The sequence below is a fragment of the Entelurus aequoreus genome, linkage group LG18, assembly GCF_033978785.1.
Source record: "Entelurus aequoreus isolate RoL-2023_Sb linkage group LG18, RoL_Eaeq_v1.1, whole genome shotgun sequence".
Classification (NCBI taxonomy): domain Eukaryota; kingdom Metazoa; phylum Chordata; class Actinopteri; order Syngnathiformes; family Syngnathidae; genus Entelurus; species Entelurus aequoreus.
This window is the reverse complement of record NC_084748.1, coordinates 20419488-20431615: the sequence shown is the minus strand read 5'-3', so window position 1 is coordinate 20431615 and position 12128 is coordinate 20419488. Positions and strand designations below refer to the sequence as shown.

General features: G+C 43.3%; 1 protein-coding gene across 2 annotated transcripts in view; it reads left to right on the top strand.

Annotated features, from left to right (window-relative positions):
* LOC133633929 (multidrug and toxin extrusion protein 1-like) overlaps positions 1-12128 on the top strand; it is a 147371-nt gene that overhangs the window by 120386 nt on the left and 14857 nt on the right. For both annotated transcript variants that reach the window (XM_062026747.1, XM_062026748.1), the window contains exons 9-11: positions 2981-3162; positions 3255-3363; positions 3882-3957. In XM_062026747.1, coding sequence (XP_061882731.1) covers positions 2981-3162; positions 3255-3363; positions 3882-3957 — 367 coding nt within the window. The remainder of the gene's footprint in view (positions 1-2980; positions 3163-3254; positions 3364-3881; positions 3958-12128) is intronic.

The following is a 12128-nucleotide window of genomic DNA, read 5'->3' as shown; positions in this document are numbered from 1 at the left end:
GAGACAGTTCTGGACTACAGACAGGCCAGTCTAATACCCATACTCTTACTACGAAGCCATGCTGTTGTAACACGTGCAGAATGTGGCTTGGCATTGTCTTGCTGAAATAAGCAGGGGCGTCCATGAAAAAGACGTTGCTTGGATGGCAACATATGTTGCTCCAAAACCTGTATGTGCATTTCAGCATTAATGGTGCCTTCACAGATGTGTAAGTTACCCATGCCTTGGGCACTAATACACTCCCATACATCACAGATGATGGCTTTTGAGCTTTGCGCCTATAACAGTCCAGATGGTTCTTTTCCTCTTTGGTCCGGATGACACGACGTCTACAGTTTCCAAAATCAATTTGAAATGTGGACTCGTCAGACCAAAGAACACTTTTCCACTTTGAATCAGTCCATCTTAGATTAGCTTGCGCGCAGCGAAGCTGGCAGTGTTTCTGGGTGTTGTGGAGAAAATACTTTTGCTTTGCATAGGAGAGTTTTAACTTGCACTTACAGATGTAGCGACAAACTGTAGTTACTGACAGGGGTTTTCTGAAGTGTTCCTCAGCCCAGGTGGTGGTATCCTTTACACACTGATGTTTCTTTTTGATGCAGTATCACCTGAGGGATCGAAAGTCACAGCCTTGCCGCTAACGTGCAGTGATTTCTCCAGATTCTCTGAAACTTTTGATGATATCACAGACCGTAGATGGTGAAATCCCTAAATTCCTTGCAATAGTTTGTTAAGAAATGTTGTTCCTAAACTGTTCGACAATTTGCTCATGCATTTGTTCACAAAATGGTGACCCTTGCCTCATCCTTGTTTGTGAATGACTGAGCATTTCATGGAAGCTGCTTTTATACCCAATCATGGCACCCACCTTTTCCCAATTACCCTGTTCACCTGTGGGATGTTCCAAATAAGTGTTTGATGAGCATCCCTCAACTTTCTCAGTCTTGTTTGCCACTTGTGCCAGCTTTTTTGAAACATGCTGCAATCATCAAATTGTAAATGAGCTATTTTTTGCAAAAAATAACAAAGTTTACCTGTTTGAGCGTTAATTATCTTGTCTTTGCAGTGTATTTAATTGAATATAGGTTGAAAAGGATTTGCAAATCATTGTATTCTGTTTTGATTTTTGATTTACACAACGTGCCATTTCCAGTTACGGTGGGGTATATGCTGTAGCTCTCGGGGTCGGTACATCGACCGGGTTTGATGCAAGCAGAAATACATTTCTCAATGAGTCAACGTCACAGCAGTGCTGCCTGAGAGAGTTTTCTTCTGGAACTGGCTTGCTGCCTCGTTTCTATTGAGCACACACAGACATGTGTCCCAAACTGCTACGTTCACAACACTTCCCCAAAAAAGTAGTTTTTTAAAGTTGCAGCCCAGTGGGACATTATACGTATTTATGTCTCTTACTGACAAAATAATTCAAAGTGATGCGACGAGATAAAAGAAAAACAAGTAACTCAATGTAGCCTAATGTAGTCTGCAGTCACAAAGCGACTGTCACGCTGGGGTCACATGATAGTAATGATTTGTGATCCCAGATGCAGAAGGTAGCTGGAGACAGCGTGAGAGTACAAGGCATTTAATACAAACAAAGACCAAAACACTAAAGCACTTGTGAGGTGCAGACCAAAAAGACACTAGTGCATTTGGGAATGCACACAAGAACCCTCGGAAGACGCAGGAACTAACTTACTTGGAAACCTCAAACCAGCAAACATTGTTCAACAGCATACATTCATACAATAATCTCCAAACCGAGAATGCAGCACCAGCTGGACTTAAATAGAGAAGACTAAACTCAAAACAGGTGTGCTGGGAGACAAAGTAAAGCTGCTGCAGGACACTCAAAACGGAAGTGAACTACAAAATAAGTGCACAGGACAGGAATTCAACATTAAACAAGGAAAAACCCTAACATACACATGTGTGGACAGATCATGACAGCGACACCTGTCCATCAGCAATATATATTATATTTTATCATAATAATATTATATTACTAATAATAATCATAATTTTAATAATAATAATAATAATATATTTATATTAATTCTTAATTTGTTTATTTTTTCATCTTATTTTGTGTTAAAGATTAAAAATAAAGACATTTTGTGCAGATTGGAACTTTTTTAACAAAGCTTTTCTTGAGGCTGGTCCTCACCTAGACTCTGCTTCCAGCGGCCCCCAGGTAACTTGATGTAGGAGTTCCCTTCGGGTGGATTCTTCCGATCACCAGTAAACGTCACACGAGCCCGGCAGTCAGGGTTTAACCAAGTTTTATTGTGTCCACACACCAGAATGCCACTCGGCTTTTCAGCCCTCCGTCTCTCCTGTTGCTCTACTCCACTCTCCTCTGCTCCGCTTTCCACTTGTGTGTCTTTCTCCATCCACTCCTCCCACTCCTGGCCCCGGCCGCTACTGATAAGAACAACAGGTGATTAGATAATCAGTAACAGCTGGGCAATCTAATCACCTGTCAGCTGTGTTTCGAAGCCGGTCCTGGCACACCCCGCTCCTGCAGCAAGCGCGCCAACCACGCCCCCCTCCACACTTGAGTTTAGACCACGGCTGCAATTATCGCTTATTCGTTTAAATAGATTGTAATTCCCAACTTAATTGATCAGTTTATTTGCGATATTATAGTGTTCACTCATTATATTGCTGAAATTGAACATACAGTACATTCAAATTCAGTGGTACCTTGGTATACGCGTCTATTGGTTCTATGATGCAGCTTGTACCTAGAAATACTTTTGTGTGTTTTGCGTTGCCTATTGAAATGAATCTATTTATTCCGTTCCAACCAGTGGTGGGGATGCTCATAACCTGAATTGTTGCTCCTTACCTAAAGCCTAACAATTAGCAGCTCGGGCCAAAAGACTCTTAAGATGGGGCGCTCGTATCTCGAGGTACCACTGTACTAAACTGCATGAGAAGATATGTTGTGTTTTTAAAAACCTTCTTTGATCCACAGGTTGGTCACTGGACTGTCTTCAAGAGTGGGGGCCCTTTGTCAAACTGGCCATACCGAGCATGCTCATGCTTTGTCTTGAGTGGTGGATGTTTGAAGTGGGAGGGATCCTTGCTGGCTTAATTAGTGAGGCAGAGCTAGGAGCTCAAGCTATAATATATCAGCTGGAAACTGTAGCTTTTATGGTAACTCTACTTTATCTTATCTATAGTCAATGATTCTCATTCACCGAATCCTAAATGACTCCGAAGCCTCGACATCTTTGTTATACTTGCAGTTCCCACTTGGATTTTCTGCTGCTGCCAGTGTACGAGTGGGGAATGCTCTTGGTGCAGGAAACATTGAGCAGGCCCAGCTGTCTTGCAAAGTTCCTATCATCTGTGCATGTAAGAGACATATTTACACGTAAGACACTTATTTTAAAAGAATAATGGTACCTCAATAGTAGAAACGTTTAAAGTCTTACAATTTGCAGTTATACTAAACTCTCAGAGCATAGAATTGAAAAGAATAGAAAGAGATATGACATAATCGCATCTAATTATTTACATTGTATTATTTAAAATATAATTGCTGTACTACTCCTCCATACGTCATCAGACCGATTTGTATAAACTACCCAGAACTGTGAAATATGGTGGAAATACAAACCATAAACTTCTACAGGAATTTATAGTTCCTGTAAATAAAGGTTCCAGGAATTTAAGATTTCTGAACTTTTGGTAGAAAAGCCTAAGGGAAGAACATGCAAACACCACCTAGAGAATCTTTTGACAACATGATAACTACTAAGACACTGCGTAATGTTAATACAATTGTTTTGTTGTTAATCTACATACCACATTCCTTCCACCTCAGCAAACCTTTTTTTTATTTTGGAAACTATGTCTCTTCCCCATTACAGTCATAATGGCCTGTTTCGTGGGAGCTAGTCTCAGCCTTTGCAGGAATGTCATTGGATACATTTTCACCACAGAAGAGTAAGTTACAACTTGTAAAAAATTATGTATCTTGTGTTTTTTGTACAATGTACAATCCAGTTATTTGCAGTGCCAGATCTTTCAATATGGGCCTTTTGTATAAACTATGTTGTTTTTTAGGAGTAGAAATCTAGTCAGGTACAGTGGACCCTCGATTTGCGATTCAATTGGTTCTTGAACACGGTGTGTAAATCAAAAAGTTTGTATAGTGAAGTGGAGTTCCCCATTAGAAACAATGTAAACATGAATACTTGGTTCTAGCCTCGGCAAAAGTCACTATTTTAGTAAAAGAATATACACTTTGAAGACACGATAATGTTATAAAACAAACCCAACACGGGCGTAATGGATTAATAACAATCTCCTTTTGAAAGAGTGGAACGCCGCCGCCACAGGCGAGGTGGGCGACCCGGGAAGGGCCACATGCGTGGCCGACGATCAGGTGGGTGCACTTGGCGTGGCGGACGACCAGGTAGTGGCCACAACCGTGGCAGACAAGGAGGCAGGCGCGTCGTCATCATGGCAGGCGGCAAAGCTTGGCGTGGCGCGTCAGGTGGCGAAAGCTTGGCGTGGCGCGTCAGGTGGCGAAGCTTGGCGTGGCGCGTCAGGCGGCGAAGCTTGGCGTGGGGGGTCTTGGTCTTGGCGTGGGGGATCTTGGTCTTGGCGTGGGGGGTCTTGGTCTTGGCGTGGGGGGTCTTGGTCTTGGCGTGGGGGGTCTTGGTCTTGGCATGGTTGGTCTTGGTCTTGGTCACTTGGAGGGTCTTGGTCATTTGGAGGGTCTTGGTCTTGGCATGGCGGTTCTTGGTCTTTGCTTGGGGAGTCTTGGGGTGGGGGTGCTTGGTCTTGGCATGGGGGTGCTTGGTCTTGGCTTGGGGGTGCTTGGTCTTGGCGAGGGTCTTGGTCTTGGCGAGGGTCTTGGTCTTGGCATGGGGTGTCCTGCTCTTGGCTTGAGGGGTCTTGGTCTTGGCTTGAGGGGTCTTGGCATGGGGGTGCGACTGGCGGCACTTGGCGTCGTGGAGCTGCGACTGGCGGCACTTGGCGTCGTGGAGCTGCGACTGGCGGCACTTGGCGTCGTGAAGCTGCGACTGGCGGCACTTGGCGTCGTGGAGCAGGTAACGGAGCTTGGCGTGGTGCTACTACTGGCGGCACTTGACGGCGTGGAGCTGCGACTGGTGACGCTTGGCGTGGAGCTGCGCCTGGTGGCGCTTGGCGTGGAGCTGCAATTGGTGGCGCTTGGCGTGGAGCTGCGACTGGTGGCGCTTGGCGTGGAGCTGGGCCCGTTGATCGCCTTGGAGCAGGGCGTGGAGCAGGTGGAGGTGGCCTAGCTGGGGGTAGCGGCTTGGCAGGCCGAAAGACCGGTGGTGGTGGCCGAACCGGAGGTTGCGGCTTAGCAGGCCAAAAGACTGGTGGTGGTGGTCGTGCTGGAGGCTGTGGCTTGGCGTGACGAAAGACTGGTGGTGGTGGTCGTGCTGGAGGCTGTGGCTTGGCGTGACGAAAGACTGGTGGTGGTGGTCGTGCTGGAGGCTGTGGCTTGGCGTGAGGAAAGACTGGTGGTGGTGGTCGTGCTGGAGGCTGTGGCTTGGCGTGACGAAAGACTGGTGGTGGTGGCCGAACCGGAGGTTGCGGCTTAGCAGGCCGAAAGACTGGTGGTGGTGGTCGTGCTGGAGGCTGTGGCTTGGCGTGACGAAAGACTGGTGGTGGTGGTCGTGCTGGAGGCTGTGGCTTGGCGTGACGAAAGACTGGTGGTGGTGGTCGTGCTGGAGGCTGTGGCTTGGCGTGACGAAAGACTGGTGGTGGTGGTCGTGCTGGAGGCTGTGGCTTGGCGTGACAAAAGACTGGAGGTGGTGGTCGTGCTGGAGGCTGTGGCTTGGCGTGACGAAAGACTGGTGGTGGTGGCCGAACCGGAAGTTGCGGCTTGGCGTGGCGATGCTGAGCCACCCCACCTGAACAATTCCCAGCCCTAGCCCCACCCCCCCTCAAGGAGCGGATACCAGACGCGCTCCCCGCTGTCTGGAACCGTTATTTGGGGTGGGTGGAGGGAGGTGAGGGGGGGGAAAAATCCTCCCCTCTAAATTGTCCAAAAAGTCTTTATTTCTCCCCCACCTGGGCTTTTGTGGGTGAAAAAAATGTTTGTGACTTGGGCGTGGCTTGAGTCCTGGGGGGCGGGGCATGAAATTTAAATAGCTGTGACTTATTAGACCTGATGTTCAAGATCATGTTTTGGTAGTGTTTTATCTTGTTCTTTGAGTCTTTTGTTGGAGGCGGGTGATCAAAAGTAAAAGAGTTGAAAAAAAAATCCTGGTCTGAAACGTCATTTTAGAGCTGCGGAGCTGGCAGCAACCTGCTTCCGCCCGGAGTGGGAGGAGCCTGCGGCAGCGCCGCGTGCTATCCGCTCGCCTTCCCTGATGTCCTTGGTCTGGAGCGGCGCTTCCGGGACTGCGGTGACGCAGCGCCGTCCTCGGACCAAATGGAGCTCAATGGCACCAGATTTCCATCTGGCCCCCACATCAGGTCTCTGCGCTTCCCAGATAAATAACGCAGCGTCTCTTCCTCCATCGCGCGGAGGACCTCCCACGCTGCCTCGTCAAAACAACTTTCTTGCGGAGAAACTCTTATGCTGGCGACCTACTGTCAGGACTTGGTTCTTGGGTTGTGTTTCTCCGGAAGGCAACGGAAAGTTGCGCGGGCAAGACGTGAAATTATATACATGATTTAATATTAACACTCAAAAAAGAATAAACAAAAAGAGCTCACAGCGGAGGTAAAAACTTGACTATGGAAACAAAAGGCGCGCACAAAGGCGGAAATACAAAACTTGGGTATAAACACAAAACTTGCACCAAGGCAGAAACTATGAACAATAAAACAAAAACACTAACTGTGGCATAAATGAACAAAACTTACTTGGCAAAGAACTGTGACATGACATGAAGCAGAGTGATGAAATAGTGTGAGGTCGCCAGCACGAACAACAGAAACAGACAGATTTAAATAGTGACATGATCAGTGAAAACAGGTGCGTGACTCAAAACGTGAAGCACATGCGTGACAGGACAGGTGAAAACTAATGAGTTGCTATGGAAATGAACAAACACGGAAGTGCAACCAGGAACTAAAAAGAGTCAAAAATGGGGCGGTATAGCTCGGTTGGTTGAGCGGCCGTGCCAGCAACTTGAGGGTTGCAGGTTCGATCCCCGCTTCCGCCATCCTAGTCACTGCCGTTGTGTCCTTGGGCAAGACACTTTACCCACCTGCTCCCAGTGCCACCCACACTGGCTTGAATGTAACTTAGATATTGGGTTTCACTATGTAAAGCGCTTTGAGTCACTTGAGAAAAAGCGCTATATAAATGTAATTCACTTCACTTCACTTCACAAAAAAACAAACACATGGCCAAAACAAAAACATGAACAGACATGACAGTGCTGGTTGGTGCTGCAAAAAAATGTAGAAGAAATAAATACAATTAGTATCAATTACTTTATTTCTGCAATGTATTTTACTACCAATTAAAGTGCTAAACCCAACATGGGGCCTTGTCAATCATTAAAAATTTGATACAGGTATCTGCAAACCTTACAGTAAATGCAAATGCAATGCAAGTTGAAAAGCACTTATGTTCTATGTACTATGTATTACATGCATAGGTAAAGCTTACCCATATTCATTCATTTGCAAATTGACTTGTATTTAGGTCTGATGAGTTTAGTTGAGACTAATTAACCTTGCTTTTCTGCAATAGCAGTTTGCATTCAACTTTTGTATACAACTTAAGCGTTTAAACATGCTTACATTGGCCACAGGTGTAATTTTAAGGGTCGTATTTACTGAGCTGGAAAAGTAAAAGTTGCAAAAGCTGCATTAAAACTTTATATTCCTCAGGTGTACCAGTCTGTCTACCGCCCTCCAAAGGCAGTGAAGCATAGTTCATGATGCTCATTTGAAACGAAATAATAACTCTTAAATTAGCAACACAATCAATAATTTCAGCGGCACAAACCAGCAAAAACGTAGCACAAACAAACGAGACTATTTTGTTTTTGTTTTTTAACCACAAATTAGACTGTTTTGGTCGAAAACTGAGGAGGGAGGTTTTTTGGGTTGGTGCACTAATTGTAAGTGTATCTTGTGTTTTTTATGTTCATTTAATTAAAAAAATTTAAATTATTATTATTTATTTTTTATTTTTTGTGCGGCCAGGTACCAATCGATCCACGGACCGGTATCGGGCCGCGGCCCGGTGGTTGGGGACCACTGATTTAGACCACAAATAAGACTGTTTTGTTCGAAAACAGAAAATCGCTCATGACGTCACTTCCTAAATTGTTAATGTTAATATTTCATAAAGTATAGCAGCGCAATCAATAGTTTCAATGGCAAAAAATAGCACCAACCAATGAGACTACTCAATTATTGTTTGGACCACAAATTAGACTGTTTTGTTAAAAAACTGAGAGTTCTGGTGTATTTGTGATGTCACTTCCTAAATTGTTTATCGTTAATAATTCATAAACTGTGGCAGCACAATCGATCATTTTAACTGCACACACCAGCACAAATGTAGCACAAACAAATTACACTATTTTGGCTTAATTTTAGATTTTTTTTGCCTAGTTTGAGGAAGGCCAGGTTCAGCAATGACGTCACTTCTGGAAATTTGAAACTGTAATATCTCGAAAACGTAAGCACACCAATCAATATCTTTTTCTGCACAAACCGGCACAAACTTAGCACAAACACATTTTGCCTTAATTTGGACTTAGTTTGGAGAACTTGGGAGAGTGACCTTTGATTGATGTATAAAATAATATTTAATAACTCAAAAGCGAAAGCAGCACAAACAACCACTTCAACTGCACAAACCAGGACAGACGATTGGGACTGGTTTGGGGAGGTTTTGACATAGTTAAGGACTGTTTATATGTAATAACTTAATGACTTGTTAATAACATTAAAAACAACATAAAACGTTAATAAGTTAAAAACTATAATAGTTAGACCAAAACTTTTTGCAGCACAAACCAGCACAAAGAAGCACAAATGAATGAGACTATTTGGGCTTAATTCGGAATTTAGAGAATGTGGGGCTGGGTGACCTTTGATTGACCTATAAAGGAATATTTATTAACTCAGAAACGAAAACAGCACAAACAACCATTTCAACTGCACAAACCAGCACAAACGCAGCACAAACGAATGAGGGAGGTTTGTGAGGGGTGGGGGCCAACTTCACACGGATGTTTGGTATATATCTAATCACAGTTCATACGACAGTCATACAAGAGAGGGTGGGGGTTAGTTACAAAGTAGAGCTAATCAGATGTTTTTCCTTGTGAGATGAGGAAGTTGAATTTCTCACCAGCGGCGCCAAAACAATATATGTGTTAAACGTGTTCTACATCGTAATATGTGTACACCTGGGAGAAAGTGAAGAGGACACATTTTATTGTTGACACTATATGATGCCATCAACAGGCGAGTCATCGTGACATCTACACAACTAAGTTATTTAGCTCATTCTGCCTAATGCCTGGTCTGCATAGAGCTGCTGTGATGTAGTTCCTATGGTTACCATAGTAACCCATATGTCACTCAAAAGTGAAGATTCTAACCATTGGACACATTTCTGTCACGGCTGTGCCTTATTTTGAGTTTGTTAGTGTTTTTCCATGTTTAATGTTGAGTTCCTGTCCTGCACACTTATTGTGTGGTTCCACTTCCTTTTTGAGTGTCCTAAAGCAGCTTCAGTTTGTCTCCCAGCGCACCTGTTTTGAGTTTAGTTGTTGCTATTTACAAACCCTGTTTCCATATGAGTTGGGAAATTGTGTTAGATGTAAATATAAACGGAATACAATGATTTGCAAATCATTTTCAACCCCTATTCAGTTAAATATGCTACAAAGACAAGATATTTGATGTTCAAACTGATAAACTTTTTTTTTTTTTGCAAATAATCATTAACTTTAGAATTTGATGCCAGCAACATGTGACAAAGAAGTTGGGAAAGGTGGCAATAAATACTGATAAAGTTGAGAAATGCTCATCAAACACTTATTTGGAACATCCCACTGGTGAACAGGCAAATTGGGAACAGGTGGGTGCCATGATTGGGTATAAAAGTAGATTCCATGAAATGCTCAGTCATTCACAAACAAGGATAGGGCGAGGGTCACCACTTTGTCAACAAATGCGTGAGCAAATTGTTGAACAGTTTAAGAAAAACCTTTCTCAACCAGATATTTCAAGGAATTTAGGGATTTCACCATCTGCGGTCCGTAATATCATCAAAGGGTTCAGAGAATCTGGAGAAATCACTGCACATAAGCAGCTAAGCCCGTGACCTTCGATCCCTCAGGCTGTACTGCATCAACAAGCGACATCAGTGTGTACAGGATATTACCACATGGGCTCAGGAGCACTTCAGAAACCCACTGTCAGTAACTACAGTTGGTCGCTACATCTGTAAGTGCAAGTTAAAACTCTCCTATGCAAGGCGAAAACCGTTTATCAACAACACCCAGAAACGCCGTCGACTTCGCTGGGCCTGAACTCATCTAAGATGGACTGATACAAAGTGGAAAAGTGTTCTGTGGTCTGACGAGTCCACATTTCAAATTGTTTTTGGAAACTGTGGACGTCGTGTCCTCCGGACCAAAGAGGAAAAGAACAATCCGGATTGTTATAGACGCAAAGTTGAAAAGCCAGCATCTGTGATGGTATGGGGGTGTATTAGTGCCCAAGACATGGGTAACTTACACATCTGTGAAGGCGCCATTAATGCTGAAAGGTACATACAGGTTTTGGAGCAACATATGTTGCCATCCAAGCAACGTTACCATGGACGCCCCTGCTTATTTCAGGAAGACAATGTCAAGCCACGTGTTACATCAACGTGGCTTCATAGTAAAAGAGTCCGGGTACTAGACTGGCCTGCCTGTAGTCCAGACCTGTCTCCCATTGAAAATGTGTGGCGCATTATGAAGCATGACCCATGTCAGTGACTTCAAACTTGACATCCCATTGGCTTGTTCTGAGACACGATCAAGTTTTTCTGCACTGAATTTTAAAACACTGAATTTTTAAACACACATTTTACTCAAATTGTCAGCATAATTGGACTAAATTGAAATGCAAAAAATTCAGTTCCATAAACTTAGTTTCAAAAAATGCTTCCATGACAAATTAATCTCCATAGAGGAGGGGAAGTGTGTTACTGCTCTGAAGGAGAATTCTCTTTTTCCAGGGTTTTCTTATGTTCCCTCTCTTCTCGAAGTTAACTGTCATTTCACAGCAATTTCCTCCTTCTTTCCAGGAGGGTTTGTTGGCTTTTTTGGGCCGATATTGAGTAAGCAAAATACAGTAGACATCATAAAAAATGGTGCTAAGAAGGATTATCCTAAATACTTCTCAGATGCAAAAAATGACAATATGAACAAAGTATTTGAAAGTTTCAATAAGTACTTGGAGGAAAAGATTCCAGATCCCGAATCAGTTGAGGACTTGAATGACACTAAAGACAGAAATCCCCACTCGATGTTCCTGGAAGGTGTGACAAAAGAGGCAATAATCAATAAAAAAATGTTTAAATCCAAGACCTCAACTGATTGTAACGGAATTGATATGGAAACGATAAAAAAGGTCATTGAAGAGATTTCAGAACTTTTAACATATATCAGCAACCTATCATTTCAAACAGGCAAATTCACAGATAAAAGGAAAATAGCAAAAGTCGTACCAATGTATAAGTCTGGTGACAAACACCAGTTTACAAACTACAGACCTGTTTCTCTAGTTCCACAATTTTCTAAAACTATTGAAAAAATGTTTTAACAACAGATTAGACACATTCATAAATAAAAATGAAACACTCTTTACTGACAGCCAATACGGATACAGAGCCAACTTCTCAACATCAATGGCATTAATCATAATAACGGAAGAGATTACCACTGCAATAGACAGCAAAAATGTGCTGTTGCAGTGTTTATGGATTTAACAAAAGCATTTGATACAATTAATCACAATATCTTCATCAACAACATTTGAAAGGTATGGAATCAGAGAGTTGGTCTTGAACTGGGTAAGAAGCTACTTAACAGGAAGCAATACGTGAAGATAGGCGGACACACATCCCCAGAGCTGAAAATATCTTGTGGTGTACCTAAGGGATC